The following is a 17,111-nucleotide window of genomic DNA, read 5'->3' as shown; positions in this document are numbered from 1 at the left end:
CTCGGGCTGATGAAAAGGCCAAGATGTTTCTAAAAATGAAAATCCTGAGTTGCTGAATGGCCACAAAAACCTCCTGCCTCAAAATCTGCAGCAAGAGTGGAGACAGCACCATGGGAGCTGCAGAGATGTGAAGGGTGGTTCTTCCTGCAGGGTCTGGGTCAGGGCTTTGTGCTGCAGCCCTGCTGCATGGCCCAGCCTGTGCTGAAGGACACACCTGATGCAGGAGGTGCTGAGCCAGGGCTGGTGCCTGCCCTGCCCAAGGGTGGAGAACAGATGGAGAGCACTCAGAGGAGGAGACAAGAGGATGACCAAGGGCCAAGAACAGCAGAGCTTACAGTGGAAACACAAGTCACTCTTGTGATTTAACCAGGGCCTGGAGAGCAGGCTAGGCCAGGTCTGGAAAGGACAGAAACTCAGTAACTTAGTCCTCCTTCACTGAGCACACAAGGTTATAAATAGGACAGTGCTCAAAGCTACAGCTGGCTAATTTTAGTCTTAATTTAGTGGAGGCAATAATTCACCAAAATAATTACCTTATGTGATTGCTGCATTTTCTGTCACTCAAAAGCAAGATTAGATGTCTTTCTAAAGCATATCTGTGTGCAATTCAATCATGGCAATCCTGCAGAATGTGCTTCTCCAGGCAGTCCAGAGATCACAGTGGTCCTTCCTGGCTTTTCTGGTTTTGGGAAGACCTTAAAGTACTGTGAATGACAAGCTGTGGCAGCAAGGAGAAAATCTGGCACACAAATCCACACACTACCACAATGCATCACCACAACAGGGACCAGATTGTCTCAGCAACATTACTTTTTCCAGGTAAAAATTCTGGTTAATAATTTGTGTATGGTTGTTGTTTAGAAAGATCTAGCCAGGATGGGTAGGGAACCATTTTGAAGGTTCAGATGGAATTATATCATCACCTATGGCGAAAAAACTGACTTCACTGAACGTGTTGGAAAACGATTCCTTAACAATGGCCTGAAATTCCATACTCTGAGCAAACACCTTGGCTATGGTAAACAGATCTTTCCACAGGAAAATCCCTCTGCTCAAACTTATCAAATTTTTAATGTGTGTCTTTATACACATGAACAGGTGGAGCCTGTTGCTAAAACACTGTGGGAAAAGCACCTGAACTCACAGATTTCCCTCACTGAACTGGTGGAAGCAAAGACACACCATCCAAATGAATCTGGGGCTGCTTTTTCCCTGGCTAGGCAGGGTCTGTGTGGAAAGCAGCTGTGCTGGCAAAATGGCAGCTGCCTCAATGAAACACTGCTTTTAAGCACTTTGGAGGAATAAATTGCATCCAGTGTGCATCCAATACAGAAAGGAGCTGAGCAGCAAGCCTTGGCGAACTTCCTTGAGCATCTCAGGTGTCAGGGTGGGTGTAGGTCTGTTTGTCCCCTGGAGAGCCAAGAATGATCCCAGGCATGGGAAGGGCCATCCCACAGACCCTGAGAGGAGGGAGCAAGGCCCAGAGGCGACAGCCAGCTCCCATCAGGAAGGCCACAGGAGAGTTCATGGCAATGAGACAAGTCAATCCACAGGTCAGCAGCAGGATCAGCTCTGCTGAGGTTAAGCAGGACCAGTGATCCCAGCGAGGTCCAGGGTGCCCACACAGGGTTGACATCAAGGTGGGAATGCAGTTGTGGGTTGGGTACAAATCCGTGGGACCCACAGCCAGGCAGGGGCACGTCCACAACTGAACTGAGACCAACTTCTACAGAGCAGCTCAGGAGGGTGTGTGGCTCAGAGCTGGGCTGGAGCAGGAGTGTGGCAGTGGGCACAGCCCCTTGTGGGGCTGCTCAGGGCCTTGCAGAGCTCTGAGTACTCTCAGGGCCTTGAAATCAGTTCACATTTCCATCCTGGAAGCAGAGCCATGCAGGGCTGTGCTGGTTTTAGGGTTCTCTTCCCACACTTCCATGACCCAGGAGTCTGAGGCTCCATCTGCAGGTTCCAGGCAGAGGTGGGTGCACACTCCTGAGCCCCACTCACCAAGCTCAATCCCACTCCTGGTGCATTCACAGCCAGTTCACATCTCAGGTACCCCAGGTTCCCTCTGCACTGCAAACTCATCACAGAGTCACAGAATGCCAGATTGCTTTGGGTTGGAATGGACCTGAAAGATCACCTTGTCAACCCCCCTGCCATGGCAGGGACACCTCCCACTGTCCCAGGCTGCTCCCAGCCCTGCCCAGCCTGGCCTTGGGATCCAGGGGCAGCCACAGCTGCTCTGGGCACCTGTGCCAGGGCATCACCACCCAATTCCTAACTAGATACTCAGAATTTCTTCCCAAAATCCCATCCAACCCCATCCTCTAACAGTGTGAAGCCATTTCCCTTGTTCTGCCACTTCATGCCCTGAACAGTCTCTCTCCATCCTTCTAAACAATCCCAACAGCCCAGCCCCAGAAAACATGGTTCCATCAGCTCAATCTAACAGAGCAGTCAGAGCCTGAAGGAGGACAGGAACATCTCTGAACCCTCCCTCATGAATCTCCATTCAGAAATGTTTCTCAAACTGGGACAATGAATGTGCCTAAAATCCACTTTTATTTTTTGGAAACAGCCTCTGACAGCCTTCTTCGAAAGAGTGAATATGTTGACAGAAACAGCATAAGAATATTATTATTAAAGAGTCATAGCCCAGTTCTAATCTTATAAAAAAGCCCCTACTCCTCACTCAGAAAAGGGAACTTTGGAAGGAGACATTTGGCATTAACAATTCCAGGGAAGCCCACAGCAGAGCTCTTTTCCAGACAGCAGCTATCCAGCAGCTCTGACCAGAAATTATCCTGCAAGATGCTATTGAAGCTGCAGGATATCATTCTTTGTTTTACCCATTTTCAATGACTTTCCATTCATGATGACAGAAATCCAGAAACACGGGCTCTGGAAGGGAAGCTTGCACTCCAGCAGAGACCCAGACAGCTGAACTGGTGATGCTGAAGGGCTTTCCTCACCATTCCCACTATGACTGAATTTTCAGCATTTGCCTTATAACCAGAAGAATGAGACCAGGGTAAAGACACAGTCTCAGCTTTAGTTATTCTGACTGCAAGGACTCAAGAAGAGCCAGCTGTGCTTTCCAAAAGTCAGGTGTTAACAGCTGCCTCCAGGACCTTGGATTTTGGGAGGAACAGTCTGAGCAGCAGAAATGTGTGAGATGCACTGGCCAGGCTGCTTTGGGAGCTCACCATGCCCTCTCCTATATCCTCATCAGGGTTAGTGCCTTGTCATTGTAAATCATAAATCTTACTGGTCATGGGAACTAGGAGAGGAAAAAAGAGGTTAAAAAAAAAAAGGAAAAAGAAAAGTTTATGGGGAGGGGGTTAAACCTTATGAAAATGCTGTTCTTGAGTGTCCTCATAGCTAAAGATACTTGAAAGGACTGGAAACCCACCTGCACAGCTCAGGGCCTGCTGATCTAGCCTGCAGCAGGGGCAGTTTCTTTTCTTTTGCTGCAGAAATGATGGTGCAAGAATGGCCTCAAGCCCAGCACTCAGAACATGCCTCCTCCTCCAGAACTGGGGCAGAGCCTTGGGGGGCCACTGGAACTGTAGGGACCCCAGGGAAACACAGCTGGGGTTTCTTTTCTGCTGGAGAGCCTGGACTGGAACCAGCAGCTCAGCTATTACTGTGGCTGGTTGGGAAGGTGAAGACATCAGTGGCAATAAATCACCTTGAAATGGGAAGCACTGGGAAGGTGAGAATTAGCTAGAGCTGAGCAAAGCCCAGTGCTCACTGCACACTGCTCCTGAGCTCTCTGCAGGGGCACAGAGACCCCAGAGCCCTGCTGTGGCAGGTCACCATTGCTGGTCACCAATGTTTGCAGCCTGAGGGCTGAGAACACCTCAGTGAAGAGGTGGAGCTTGCATGGGCAGGCAACACAGGAATAACTGCAATGTGTGCAATCAGAAGCACTGGGGCAGGTCCTTCAGCAGCTGGCAGATAACAAGATTAGCTTTGTGATGCCGATGTTGGACATGTATTTCATGCCCTGCACCTTCTACCATGGTCCATATCCACGAGAACCTGCTTGGCACCTGTCAAGAGCCACCAAAGCTTAAAAGCGACAGTCTGGTGGAGCGTGTTCCCATAAACCCAAGGGTGCCTCACTAGAATCCCTTAAAAACCCGAATCCCGGGGATTTTGGGGCGGACGCGCCCCCTGCCGGCTGCAGCTGCGGCTGCTGAGCTCGGCTCGTCCCTCATCCCATCCCTCATCCTCCTCTCCATCACCCCAAACCCTGGAGCAGCACAGCCCGGGCACCCAGCAAAGCTCAGGGCAGCGCTGGGAAGGGAGCAGGAAATTCAGCTGTAAAGAACTTCTCTGCAGACTTTGAAAGTATTCAAATCCAGCAGGTAGCAAAAATTTCTCTCAACATGTTTAGTCAAATTTTGCACTGAATTACACTGAACTGTTTGTTAAAGCCTCCTCCCCTCTGTGTGGGGAGTGCAGACCACAGTGCTGTGCAGTTTGCTGACAACTGCCTTGTTCTGAGCTCCCTGAAATAAATCATTTATTGAGTGTGATTCAGTAGCAAGCTGCTGAGGTCATTTAAGTGATTTTGAAACCAGTTTTGTCTCACTGAAATAATTCCCCAGAAGCTCATAGAAAGATGCTTCTTCTCTAACATGTATGTTCAGTTATTATTTAGGGAGTATAAAAATGTTGTGCATCTCTTCAGTTAAAAAAGAGCCTAAACCATCAACCCCACAAGGAACATGTGTAGAATTCCATGGGCTGGGGTAGGAGCCCAGAGACATTCCAGACCTAACAGTGTCCCTGTGAGAGGAGATCCCAGCTCAGCTTTACAGTGCCTGGTGATGCCCAGAGCCCTGAGGTGCCAGTCTGCAGAGGGGCAGCCCTGTCCTGGCAGCCTGGTGATGCCCAGAGCCCGGAGGTGCCAGTCTGCAGAGGGGCAGCCCTGTCCTGGCAGCCTGGTGATGCCCAGAGCCCTGAGGTGCCAGTCTGCAGAGGGGCAGCCCTGTCCTGGCAGCCTGGTGATGCCCAGAGCCCTGAGGTGCCAGTCTGCAGAGGGGCAGCCCTGTCCTGGCAGCCTGGTGCTGCCAAGAGCCCTGAGGTGCCAGCCTGCAGAGGGGCAGCCCTGTCCTGGCAGCCTGGTGATGCCCAGAGCCCGGAGGTGCCAGTCTGCAGAGGGGCAGCCCTGTCCTGGCAGCCTGGTGATGCCCAGAGCCCTGAGGTGCCAGCCTGCAGAGGGGCAGCCCTGTCCTGGCAGCCTGGTGATGCCCAGAGCCCTGAGGTGCCAGCCTGCAGAGGGGCAGCCCTGTCCTGGCAGCCTGGTGCTGCCCAGAGCCCTGAGGTGCCAGCCTGCAGAGGGGCAGCCCTGCAGCAATACTCACTGATGGGGGCGTGCAGAGCCACGTGCTCTTGGTAGGGAGTGTAGTACTTGTACTGCTTGCCACAGAACTCACAGGTGTAATTGCCAGTTTCTGTGAAAGGAACAAGGACAAAGGTCAGGAAGGAGGCCAGGCCTCTTACACAACTCCCAGTTTCTTTTTACAGAGAAATTGGTCAGGTCACGCAAACATTCCTCCTGCATGTGGAACTTGCCTGCCCTGTAATCCACACATCCTCTTCTCAAGAAAGGAAACAGTTCAAAACAGAGGGATTGACCATACATAAAAAGTCCAGTAGAACTGAACAAGTTTCAGAAGATTACCCCAAAATTACAACAAGTAAGTGTGCAAAACAAGGGAGAAAATCCAGTTCTAAAGTCTGTATTACAGGTGACACAGTTCTGTCCTCTGGTTACAGAAGGTCTGGGATGTGTGGGCAACAGGAACAGTCAAACCAGGAAACAAACAGGTTCAAGTATTAGAGAACTTTTATTTGGGATTGTGGAGCTCTCTTGCAGGAGAAGGGGCTCTTCTGGAGTAATGTGCTCATCCCTGCTTTGGGGATACTGGAAATAATGGAGTGTAACCACACACTGACACTTCCTCCTCTTGCCAGTGCTGGGAGTACAGAACTGGCAGCAACCTGCAAGATGAAGGAAAATCCATGGACAATCAAATGTATCCAAAATGGAAAATTCAGGGAAATGCTTTGACAAAACCTGGTGTTCTCTCCGTTCCTCTCTGCTCTGTTTGGGGACCCACCACGAAGGCAGTGAGAATGAATCACCTGCCAGCTCTCAGTGCACCTTCAAGCCCTCTCTCATCCCTGCCAGATTGCTTTTCCCTGAACTCCCCTCCCCTTCTCTTTGCAGAGCTCTTGAGCAGAGCACATCACACAGCTGCAGTTCTTAGGGCTGTTGGTGTTTGATGCTCCTTTGAGCCTGAGCATACCTGTGAGCACCCAGACCCCAACCCTGCTGTGTAACAGTGCTTCCTGCTTTCTCTGGAGGTGCTGCAGCCAAAGGCAGTGAACCCCTGAGCTTTCCTTTTTGTTTGACACAATAATAACTCTTACTTGGCCCAATCTTCTGGAAGGGTTCGGGCTCCTCCTCCTTCACCTCATCGGCGGCGATGACGGCCTGGTCGTAGGGGTCTGCAAGAGAACAGAGCCACAGGACAGCTGACAACACCTCAGCTTTGCCTTCTACAGCTGCATGGGCACTGAATGCTCCTGCACCTGCAATCACATTTCCATCTGTAACAGACTGGAAAACAGGAATGATAAACCAGTGACCCTCTGTCTGACTTGTCCCTCCTCCTCTGCCTCAGGTGCCCCAGGATTACCCCTGCTCCCAGCCCACTAACAGGCCTTGTAGGAATTAATGCTTAAAAAATGCAGAGAAAAACTGAATGAACACATTGCAAAGTCTGATCCATATTTCCTGATTGTCTTCCAGGGAATCTCCCCTCTAATGCTGCTGAACTGGCTGACAGCAGGCACAGCAATGCAGTCTGCAGGCACATCACCTACCAAATACCAACCTGGCACTTCTACCAGCTAACAGCACAGCTAGCAACAAATCACAACCCAACCCACTTTAGAGAAGAATTTGGTGTATGCCTTGAACAAGTTACAAGATCACTACAGACATGAAACACCTGCTTCTTTGAGTGTCTGAAGCCTGACCAAGTGAATGTGCAACAAAAGCCTGGTATCTGCTAGGGCTGGGCATCAACCTACTGGCTGTAGACACTGGGGAGGGAGAGAGGATGCTCCTGTCCCACTGCAATCCCTGACAAAACTCCTTTGACTCTTACCAGTTCAGAATCGACCTGCTGTGTCTGAACTACTGAATGCTTGAAAAGGTTTGTGAAATAAAGCACACAAAGGAGCTCGGCTTACCTGCCCGGTTTTCTGGGGCCCCTTCCACACTAAAAACTAACACAGAATAGAAGAAGGAGGGGAAGAAACAAAACAGAAATTAAATCCTCTTAAATGGTCTTGTTTTCCTCCTGCATTTCACACACTGCTGCAGCACATTTCAGCCCCACGGAACAAACCAGGCTTTGTGCCCCAGTCCCTCCTGTTCCCAGCAGCATCCTCACAGGACCTGGTTGAGCATGCCCAGCCCTAATTCACACAGATGCTCAAGGCCTTTGTTCTGACCCTGACACGGCCCCAGGTGGAGTTCAGGTGCACAGCAGCCCCAGGGAGGAGCTGGGACAGTCCTTGCACACTCATGGAGCCCTTCCCAAGCTCTCTTGTGGCCCCTGGCAGAGCTCCCTGTGACATTTCTGACCGAGGCAGCCACATTCCCCTCACACTGACTGTCAGTGCCACTAATTTTCTTCTGGCTCCCCACAGGAGGAAGGGAGCTGGCAGTGGTGCCCTGCAGGAGAACACTGGCTGTCCTTAGAGCACATTCAGATGTCCACACTTTCCAGGCAAACACAACCATTGTTTTGGACAACAATGTATTGTGAAAAAACACATGCTTTTCTGAGACAGCCCAGCCATTCAAAACCTGCTGCTCTCCAAGCAGCCTCTTTCTAGAACTCTCCTTGGCCAAGTGAGGAGCAGTACTGCCAGGCTTGCAGCACACACAGGGAAGGTCTGGAATATCTGTGGGCTCCCAGGTGAGGAGCTTTAGATATTCAGTAAGCAGGGGGCAAGCCAGCATGTTGATACTTCATTTTCCCCAATGCAGAATAAAGAAACACTGCTTCTGGCAGAGGGTGTTTGCTTCTGTCCAGGTGTCACCAGCCTAGGCCACATGTACAGTCACCCTTTAAGGGCCACTGACAACTTCACCAGCTCACTACCACAGTCATTAACAAAAATGAAAGTTCCTAACTCTGAAATCCGAAATGCTTCACAGAGAAGTATGTTGGGAACAAACCTGTAAATTCAGAAACCAAAAAGCAACCAACTTCTTCCCAGCAAATAATCAGGCTGACCATTTACCTTGAGGTACTCAGTCCCAGGCTCTCCATCCTAACCATGAACCTCACTGCAAGGTCCCTGGTCCCAGCACAGGTCTTGTTTTTATGCACACAGAGAGAATCAGGCACAGCAAACTCCTCCCTGCAGTGCCTCTACACTGTGCCTCCATGGCAAGCACAGGTGACCCCTGCAGTGCCACGTCCTGCACAGCACAGGCCACATGCTCCTGCAGAGCCACACTTTGCTTCCCCAAAGACTTCTCAGCCTAGTTCAGGTGTCTGAGTGTCAAAACACTACTCACCATCCACGGCATGTAGGTCTCTGTGCTCTTGGAAGCAGCTATAGTATTTGTATTTTTTCCCACAAATGTCACATGTGTACCTAAAATTGTCTGTAGGAAGAAGAAAACAGACCAAGTTTAGAAACTCTGAGGTGAAAGGCAAGCACTGCAAGCACACTGGTCAATCAGACACCCCCATGCACTGACACATCCCACGTGCTCTGTCAGGTCTCTAAGGCACACAGACACTGCCTCACACTGCTCCCCCTGCTCCACACTATATGGCTTGGGCCATATTCTGATTTATTTCCTCTTCACACAGCTCTGCTCTCCAGGGCAGACCCCACAGACCTCACAGCAATGAGGATGCAGGGCAGCAGGCCCTGCTGGCATCTCCTTTGGAAGCTCAGGGAGAAGCAGCTGTTGGTCAGGATGGGACAAAGGGGCAGAACTAAGCACAGAGCAATGTATGAGCACACACCTGCTTCTCAGTGTTCACTGATTCCCAACTGCACCCAGGATCTGTCAGAACCAACAAACCGAAGAGACCCAACAGCCCAAGGCAGGCAGGACAGTAAGGAGGGCTTGGTGAAGCTTGGTTTCATATCCATTTATTCCCTACACCCCATCACTTCATCCCAGCATCAACCAACCCCTCACCACAGCTGTGTGGGGCAGACAGATGTAAAACAGCTCCAAGTGTTTATGGATCTGGTTTGTTCTGAATGGAGATCAGGGCCTTTAGCTCAGCTATCACATCAGTGCATGAGCAGGATTTCCTGGCCAGCTTGGTGGGGTGTTTCCCCTCTCTGCTGCCTGACACACCCTGGGGTGCCTTTCCTGAGCAGTCACCCCACCTGTCAGACAACCCCAGGCCCATGGCTTGGTGCTATGAACCCACAGCAAAGTGGCAAACATTGTAAAGTCCATGGCAAACACAGTGAAACACATCATTTGTACAGCCACAAAGGATCCTGAAACCTGGGTGTTTCCTTCCCAGCAGGAGCAGGGAGTGCAGGCAGCAGCTCCCAGGGCTCCACAGAGGACCTGCCATGCAGGGAGCTCCCCTGCAGCAGTGCAGTTGTGTCCATGTATTCCCACTAGCAGCAAAGTTAAAGGCTCGTTTTTACCTCTTCCATCCTGTGTTCCAACACACCAGACTGTGCACATTAAGTAAGCTTTCATTTTACTTCTCCATCACTTTACTTTTAAAACCACTCCCTATTTTAAGCTATGATATATTGGTACAGTGTAATCACTCACTTGGGCTCACTGCTCAGTTCAGCAGCACTTGGGGTTCAGCACTAAATAAAGGATCACTGTCAGTCTTTATTCACAGTGACTGGAGAAGCTGTGATGATCCAGCAGAGAAAACTGCCAAATCTAAACGTTGAAAAATACCTGGGCACTGGAACTTTACCTCTGTGACTAAAAATATTTGTATCTTAATCAGAGCACAGCAGGGCTAAACTAGAGTTAAGGGGGTTTTAGAAGTCTAGGCTGGACAAGCAGGGAGAAAGGGACTCTCTGCACAGACAGCATGGCTTGAGGGAGAGGAGGAGGAGCAGCAGAACACACCTCTAAGAACACTCCAGTGGCAAAGGCACCGGCAAGGCACATTTAGCTGTGTTTGTTCCATTATGTGATCTTGTGCAGGCTCCTTGTGTGGTCACAAAATGGTGCTGAGGGCCTTCCTCTTCCCTGGGCCCTCTGCCACAATGAAGAGGATCAATGATTGCTGCTATCTGTGTAGCTGCTGCAAAACCCCCCCAGACAATTAGCACAGTCAAGTAGCAGAGAAACTCCTGACTTGGCATCAGTCCCACCTCAATGGGTGTCCCCAAACCAAGGAACCAACCTCCTTTTTGAAGTGCAATGGACCAAGTACAGGACCAAGTGAAGATTAACTCTTCAAAGCAGTCCCAAAGACCAGGCACTTCCACGTTCAGAGAACAAAAACTATCATGACCTTACTTTGGAAGAAAGGAGCTCAGTAAATAATAAGACTTGTTAGAACAGAAGAAAACTAACTAACACATCACTTCACAGGGCCAGGCATGGCTACCTGTGGTCCCTGTCACACACAGGGATCTTACTGTCCCCAGCAGAGCCCATGCTGGCTGTGGGCACTTCTCCCCTTGGCAGTGCAGGGAGCATGGAACATGTAACAAGTGCCACCAGCACAGCCCAGAGCAGAGGGGTTTGCTGGTGTGGTTAGGGGACTGTCCCCACAGCAGAAGGATCTCCAGGGATTACAGAGAAGTAAGAATTTGTTCCAGCTGGTCCAGCCTGGCACTGATCTCCTGGGCTCTGTAGGAGAGAACACCCAGCAAGCAGTGCTCAGAGACAGGAGCTTTACAGAGAATTCACAAAGGGCTGCCCATGTGCAGCCAAGCTTTACCTCTCTGAACAGCAGTCCCTGCTGAGGCTGCTCCCCAGAGCCAGGCCTCCTCCTCCTCACCAGTACAGCCATCTCTGCTGACAGCCTTCCAGCACACCCAGCACTGATCCAGCAGACACTGCTTTCCTAGCTGGAACCTTCCTGGGCAGAACTCCCTGCAGCACCACTTGGAATCACAGAATATCCTGGGCTGGAAGGGACCCACAAGGATCAGACACCCCAACAACCTCAGAGCATTGTCCAAATGCTTCTTGAGCTCTGCCAGGCTGTGCTCACAGGGAAGCTGTTCCAGGGCAGTTTTCCTAACTCCTACCCCAAGGTGTCCAGCTGGGGCACAATATCCACCTGTAACACAGCTTGCCATGGGAAGAGCTGCAAGGGACTCCAGGGGCTCAGGTGTGGCTGCAAACCCACACTGAAACCACCCCTAAACCTCTGCAGAGCTGGATCCAGACAGTCAATGCTACCTAGGCAAGTTTGCTCAGACTCAAAGTCTCTGCTGTCATCAGGGGCTGCACCTTAAGGCTCCACCCAAGGCACAGCCACAGCAGCAGGCACTATCAGGGCAGGGAAGGACACTCCTCAGCCCCCAGAACATGCTGGTCCTTACTGGTATTCAAATCCTTGCTGCCAGCTGAGCAATGACCCTGCTGCAAACACAGCCCTTCAAAATGCTCCAAAGACATCTGCTCAAACCCCAGACTCAAGTATCATTCTCCTTCATGCTCAGGAGCCTTTCCAACAGCAGCAGGGATTCCAGAGAGAGGTCTAGTGAGTACCAGCTGTACTTATTTAGTCAGCTCACAATTCCTCCTACACAGGCCAAAACAGAGCACCTTATCTTGCTGGTAGTAGTAAAGGCAAGGCACAGCCTCATTACAAGGCAGCTCCTCAGCTGTGAAGGACTGGCACACTCAGATGCCAAATGAGCAAGTTTTTCAAGTACCCCAAGAAATAACTCCACGGGGACTGAAAGAAGTTTTGACCACTCTGCTTGCAAGTGGATCCCAATAAAAGAGAGAATGAGCTGCTCTTCTGTCCCATCTCCAGGAGCTGCTGCCAGCTGGCTCTGGTGGTGTGTCCAGCACTTACTGGGACTGGCTGAACTCCCTGCCCCAAGGCTGAGCTCAGCTGTCTTCCCAGCACACCCTGCATTCAAGATTTGAAGGATTTTTGTTGGTTTGTTTCACATATTCCCCAGAGAAGGAAGCACATATTTCATTTTGGCAGGAAAGAGAAGGCAGAGAACACATGCCCAGCAGTGGCAGCTAAAACAAGACACTTCTTTCCTTAGGACACTTGGCCTCAGTGGATTTTGCTTTAGAAATCCAGGAAGGGAATAAGAGCAATCAGAAATGTGTTGAAAGGTCAGGAGCTCTGTATCACTAAGAACACAGCTAGAAATACAGATCACCCTCCTAAGTGCAGGAATACCACAAAAGCTGGGTACACACTGAGCCCACTGGGCTCCAAGAGCTCTGCACAGCATCCCAGGAACCCAGACTGGAAACACCCATCCAGCTGACATCCCTGCCAGCACAGCCCATGAAGGGTCCCAAACCATGGGCTCTCCCCACAGCACCTGCAGGAGCTCCTCAAGGATCTGTCCAAGGTGAAGAACAATTTTCACCTGGCCCAGAATTCACCCTGAGCTTTCAAATGGTAGAAATCACAAAAGGTACTTGATAGAGGAGCTCTCAGCACTGGCACCCTGCAGACACCCTGGATCCTATTGATCTCCTCTGGCAGAGCACTACAGTAACAGCAGTCTAGCAGGGACAGTCTCCACATGTGGAAGGGCAAAACTGCTGAATGTAAACAGATCAGCCTGCTGAATTCTTCCTAACATCCGGAAATGCTGCAGGTCCCAGTCAGGATAAAAGCAGGAAGATTAGAAGAGGGCAATGTGGACAGCACTGCTTGTCCTGCTCCATGATCAGGGTGTTTCCTTTGCACCAGCAGGTTTGGGAATGGCAAAGGAAGCACCCAAGGAATTCTATTCTAAATCCTAAAGGAATCCTAAGGATTCTAAATCTAAATCCATAAGGAATTCTATTCTAAATCCTACATTCTGTGACAATTCCACATAACTCATTCACCTTGACAAACAAGGTTTCCCAAACATAAAGTCCAGGAGCAGCTCTTAAAGGGGAGGGGCTGGATTTCTTACAGCTGCATTACATTTATGCTTCTGTCTTTGAGGCTGTGATGTTTCTGGCCCCAAAAAGGCTTTCTGAGTGGGGTTTCAGTGACCACAAAGGATCAGCATCATCCCTCCAGCTTTGGCCGTGGATCACAAGTTGATGACTTGCTCTGATCCTTGGTTTCACATTCCTTGTTTCCTGAAAATCTGCTGGCAGACGCTCAAGTCCTGCTGATGACAAACCCAGAAGGCTGGAGCTGGGGAATGGCTCTGTGGCAGTACCTGGAGAAAACATCACCTTTCCTGGGATATCTGCCTCACTGGAAGGAACCATGAGCAACACCAGCACTCTTCAGGAAGAGCCAGTCCCCATGACTAATCCACCTGATACACAGAAACAGGAAAGGATGGCATTTTCTGAGGACCATGCTGCATGCTCCCCACTGGGAAACACCTCTCCAAGCTGTGTCCAGGGCACACTCCACCTGAGCAGCCTCCCTGGAAGACCCAGAGCGCAGCTAACGCTTCCTTACAACACATCAGGGAAAAAACAAAACATCTGGGACCCTCACTTGTTTCTGTGGATTCCACCCAGGGCAGCACAAAGACAGCTCTGGAGAGAGGCTTCTTCTCCCTTTCCGCAGCCAGAGGGGCACCTAGATGGAAAGGAACACATTTATGGCTTCCTAAGCTGGCAGAACATTCCCCGCGCAGGCTCACAGACAATTCCTTTGCCCTGAGCATTTGGCATCTTTTGAGGATTCCTTCCAGACTGGCAGTGAGGAGAGGCAGGGTCAGGGCTGCAGGCAGGAGCACAGACCCCCCTCTCCTCCCCACTGGAACTGTGCCTTGCACACAGGTTACAGCTTTACAGAGGCATTTCACAGCCAGGGACAGAGCTGCCAGTAAAATCAGCTTCAATTTACATCAGAACTCTACTTAAAGGTGTCTAATGGCAAAATTCCTTGAAAAGGGAGCAGGACTGAGCCCAAAGTCAGCAGCAAACCCTTAAGAGGATTAAAGTACCCAGAGTTACATTAGTAGGGATTAAATAATAATAAAATCCAGAATTCTGGAAAGGACAGAAACCCTCTCACACAAAGGCACAAGCCAGATCCTAAATGGGGGTAAGAAAAAAACTCCCTGTGGGCAAACTATTCCAAGATCACTCAGTTCACAATAATTTACTTCCCTCCCACAAACATTTGGCCTCTGTCAGGAACACAGGAGACACTGAGGAACACACTGGGTTAACACTGTGCTTGCCATGCTTGACACAAGGGCATCCTTGGGATGTAAGCTGCCAAGCCAGGAATAATCCCAAACCCTCACAGGGAGGGGTCAAATCCCCTGAAATGACCCAAAAATTGGTGCAAGGTGCTGGCTCACCTTCCAGCTGGCAAGGAGCCCAATGCCAGGTGAAGGGCATGGAGCCACAGGCTCGTGCTTGCTTCTCCATGAAGGATCCCAGGGCCATTCCAGCTCCTGAGAAAAGCTGCTGCAGGTGCAGTCAGCAGCTACAGGGCTGAATTACCCACAGTAATTTTTAAGCTTTCAAGTGGGTGGCCAGAGGAATCTATAAATTCTGTGATACTTTATTGAAACCATGTGTCAGCTGAATGTATCACAATGGAGATTTCAATGCACACCATGCAGGCCTGGATGTAATTCTGCCAGGCTTGGAAACTTGATGCCAGACTACCAGGAATTTCGCTGCAGAGGGGAATATCCTGGTTTAATTTCTGAGAGAATGAACCCTTGTTCAGAATAGTCTGATGGTCACAAACTCTATTTTTTTTTTTTAATGTTTTGGGGAAAAGGGGTTTTGGACACTACTCACTGCATGCTGAGAGACATTCTCAGGATGTTACACATCAAAGAATTTCCTTCTCCCTCAATTAAAAGTATGCTCAGGTTGAATCCAAACAGACACCAAGTATCAGCCATTTAAAGGAAAAATATTAATATTTTACAATTATCCCCCAAATCAGCATCATGGAGTAGGATATTGAGGCTCCATGGTAGAGTTCAGACACATGAGACAAGGGAACAACATGAGCAGATCCTGTCTCATCCTGGTGTCACTTCAGGGCAGGGCAGGGTTCTTTTCTGGTAAATTCAAAGTGTGAATAAGGGTAAGATAAAGAATGGTCTAATCAGTGTCTAAAGGTGTTACTCCCAGCAATCTGGCAATGAACTACCTCAATTTGCACAATTAAAAAAATAGGTCTACTTGAACCTACATAACCTGTAAGTGAGGAAAGATTTATCTTCCTATCAATAAGGATCTGAAGTTCCATCTCAAGTGAAAAAGTCCATTTAGCTCACACTGTGGAGTTCTGCATAACACACAATAAAGACAATTTTATTTTAAAGCCCCTTCTGGAGTAAAAATGGTTGGCTGGGAACACACCATTCATCTGTCTCACAACTGCTTGGATTAAATGATGTAGCACTGAGAGTTTCATAAAAGAAAAGCAAACCTCTCCTGACTTTTTCCTACTCATTTGTCCAGGACTAGAAATTCTGTTCTTACTATGATTTCCAGATGGGAATTCAGATGGATTATCACTGCCTGGTTTCCAAAGTGAAAAGAAGAAGTGCTACTTAAATGATTGAGCAGCATTAAAGAAGAGATCTTGACTCCATAACACCTCTTAGTGAACAAAATGAAATTAAATTAAGCCAGGGGGATGCAGGACCCTGCTCCCCACAATCACCTGAGGCAATCAAGAACACCAACCCTGCTTAGGCTGAATGGAGAAGGTGCCAGGAAGGTGATCCTTGGATTCCTCTGCCTTTCTGGTTAGGAAGATCCTTAGGAGGGAAGCTACTGAGAATTAAAATACTTAAAATACTGAAAGTGTATGGGTTTGTTTGCTATTCAAGTTCAACATTGCTGAGATGCCAACAAGCAGCTGAACAGAAAAAGGTCAGGCTGAAAGAAGAATTTGGAATAATCTCTGGTATGGCTGTTGTGCACCTCTTCTATTGCTGAATTCCAACCCACATGGGAAGATGCAAAGTACATCACTCACTGGATATACCAGAGATGTATTTCTGCCTTCACTAAAACTCTCCTGGCATCTTGAGGACAAACTGAGGGATGACCAGAACAGTCTGGGATTACCAAAATTCTTATCCTCTTTTTATTGAAATAAATATATTTCTCTATAATTTTCCTGCCTAGGAACTCTGTAAGAGATTTGTTTCCAAACATTAACATCCAGATTTCTGTAAACATGGTCTATTTGGGCAGCATCTGAGAAAGAACTGAGAAAGAAATATTAGCAATTTTCTACATAAGATCATCTGAAGATCACAGAATTTTAGACAACATGAAAGCCTCCTCTTGTAAAATCTCTGATTAAAACTACCCAGAGAGAGACACTGCTCCTCTCCAGAGCTATGGAACTGCAGGGCTTGCAGCACATCAAAGCCTCCAGTGTGTGTCCTGTTCCTGGGTGTATCTTCAGGACTTGGATGGAAACACACTGGATATCCAGGAACTGTTCCCAATTTCACCCACCTCAGACAGAGGACAGGTCACAGAATTACAAAATGTTCTGGGTTACAAGGGACCCACAGGGATCCCCCAGCCCAGCCCCTGTCCCTGCCCAGCCCCCCCAGCAGCCCCACCCTGGGCACCCCTGGCAGCGCTGCCCAAAGGCTCCTGGAGCTCTGGCAGCCTCGGGGCCGTGCCCATTCCCTGGGCAGCCTGGGCAGTGCCAGCACCCTCTGGGGGCAGAGCCTTGCCCTGAGCTCCAGCCTGACCATCCTATCTTGGGATAACTAGCTCCAATACCTTGGGTTTTAAACTCAAAATTTGTCCTCACTGCAAATTCCTGAACTCAGTTTCTTATTATTTTCTTAATTCTTCCTCCTCCACTGAAATTTATCATGCTTGGTCTCAGCACATTGGTCACTTACATGTGCAGATCTTGTTTGGCAAATGGGAATCTAAAGAGACTTTG

General features: G+C 49.3%; 1 protein-coding gene across 7 annotated transcripts in view; it reads right to left on the bottom strand.

Moving 5' to 3' along the window:
• Positions 1 to 17,111, bottom strand: part of ZNF618 (zinc finger protein 618) — a 146,038-nt gene that overhangs the window by 27,098 nt on the left and 101,829 nt on the right. For 4 of the 7 annotated variants that reach the window (XM_054284103.1, XM_054284106.1, XM_054284105.1 and 1 more), the window contains 4 exons: positions 13,710 to 13,793; positions 8,615 to 8,704; positions 6,445 to 6,522; positions 5,373 to 5,462 (listed from right to left, as the gene is read on the bottom strand). In XM_054284103.1, coding sequence (XP_054140078.1) covers positions 5,373 to 5,462; positions 6,445 to 6,522; positions 8,615 to 8,704; positions 13,710 to 13,793 — 342 coding nt within the window. The remainder of the gene's footprint in view (positions 1 to 5,372; positions 5,463 to 6,444; positions 6,523 to 8,614; positions 8,705 to 13,709; positions 13,794 to 17,111) is intronic. The other 3 variants (XM_054284107.1, XM_054284109.1, XM_054284110.1) reach the window with 1 other exon arrangement.

The sequence above is a fragment of the Melozone crissalis genome, unplaced genomic scaffold, assembly GCF_028551555.1.
Source record: "Melozone crissalis strain CALT ecotype California unplaced genomic scaffold, PUWL_Pcris_2 ptg000041l_1, whole genome shotgun sequence".
NCBI lineage: Eukaryota > Metazoa > Chordata > Aves > Passeriformes > Passerellidae > Melozone > Melozone crissalis.
This window is presented reverse-complemented; position numbering and strand designations above follow the sequence as displayed.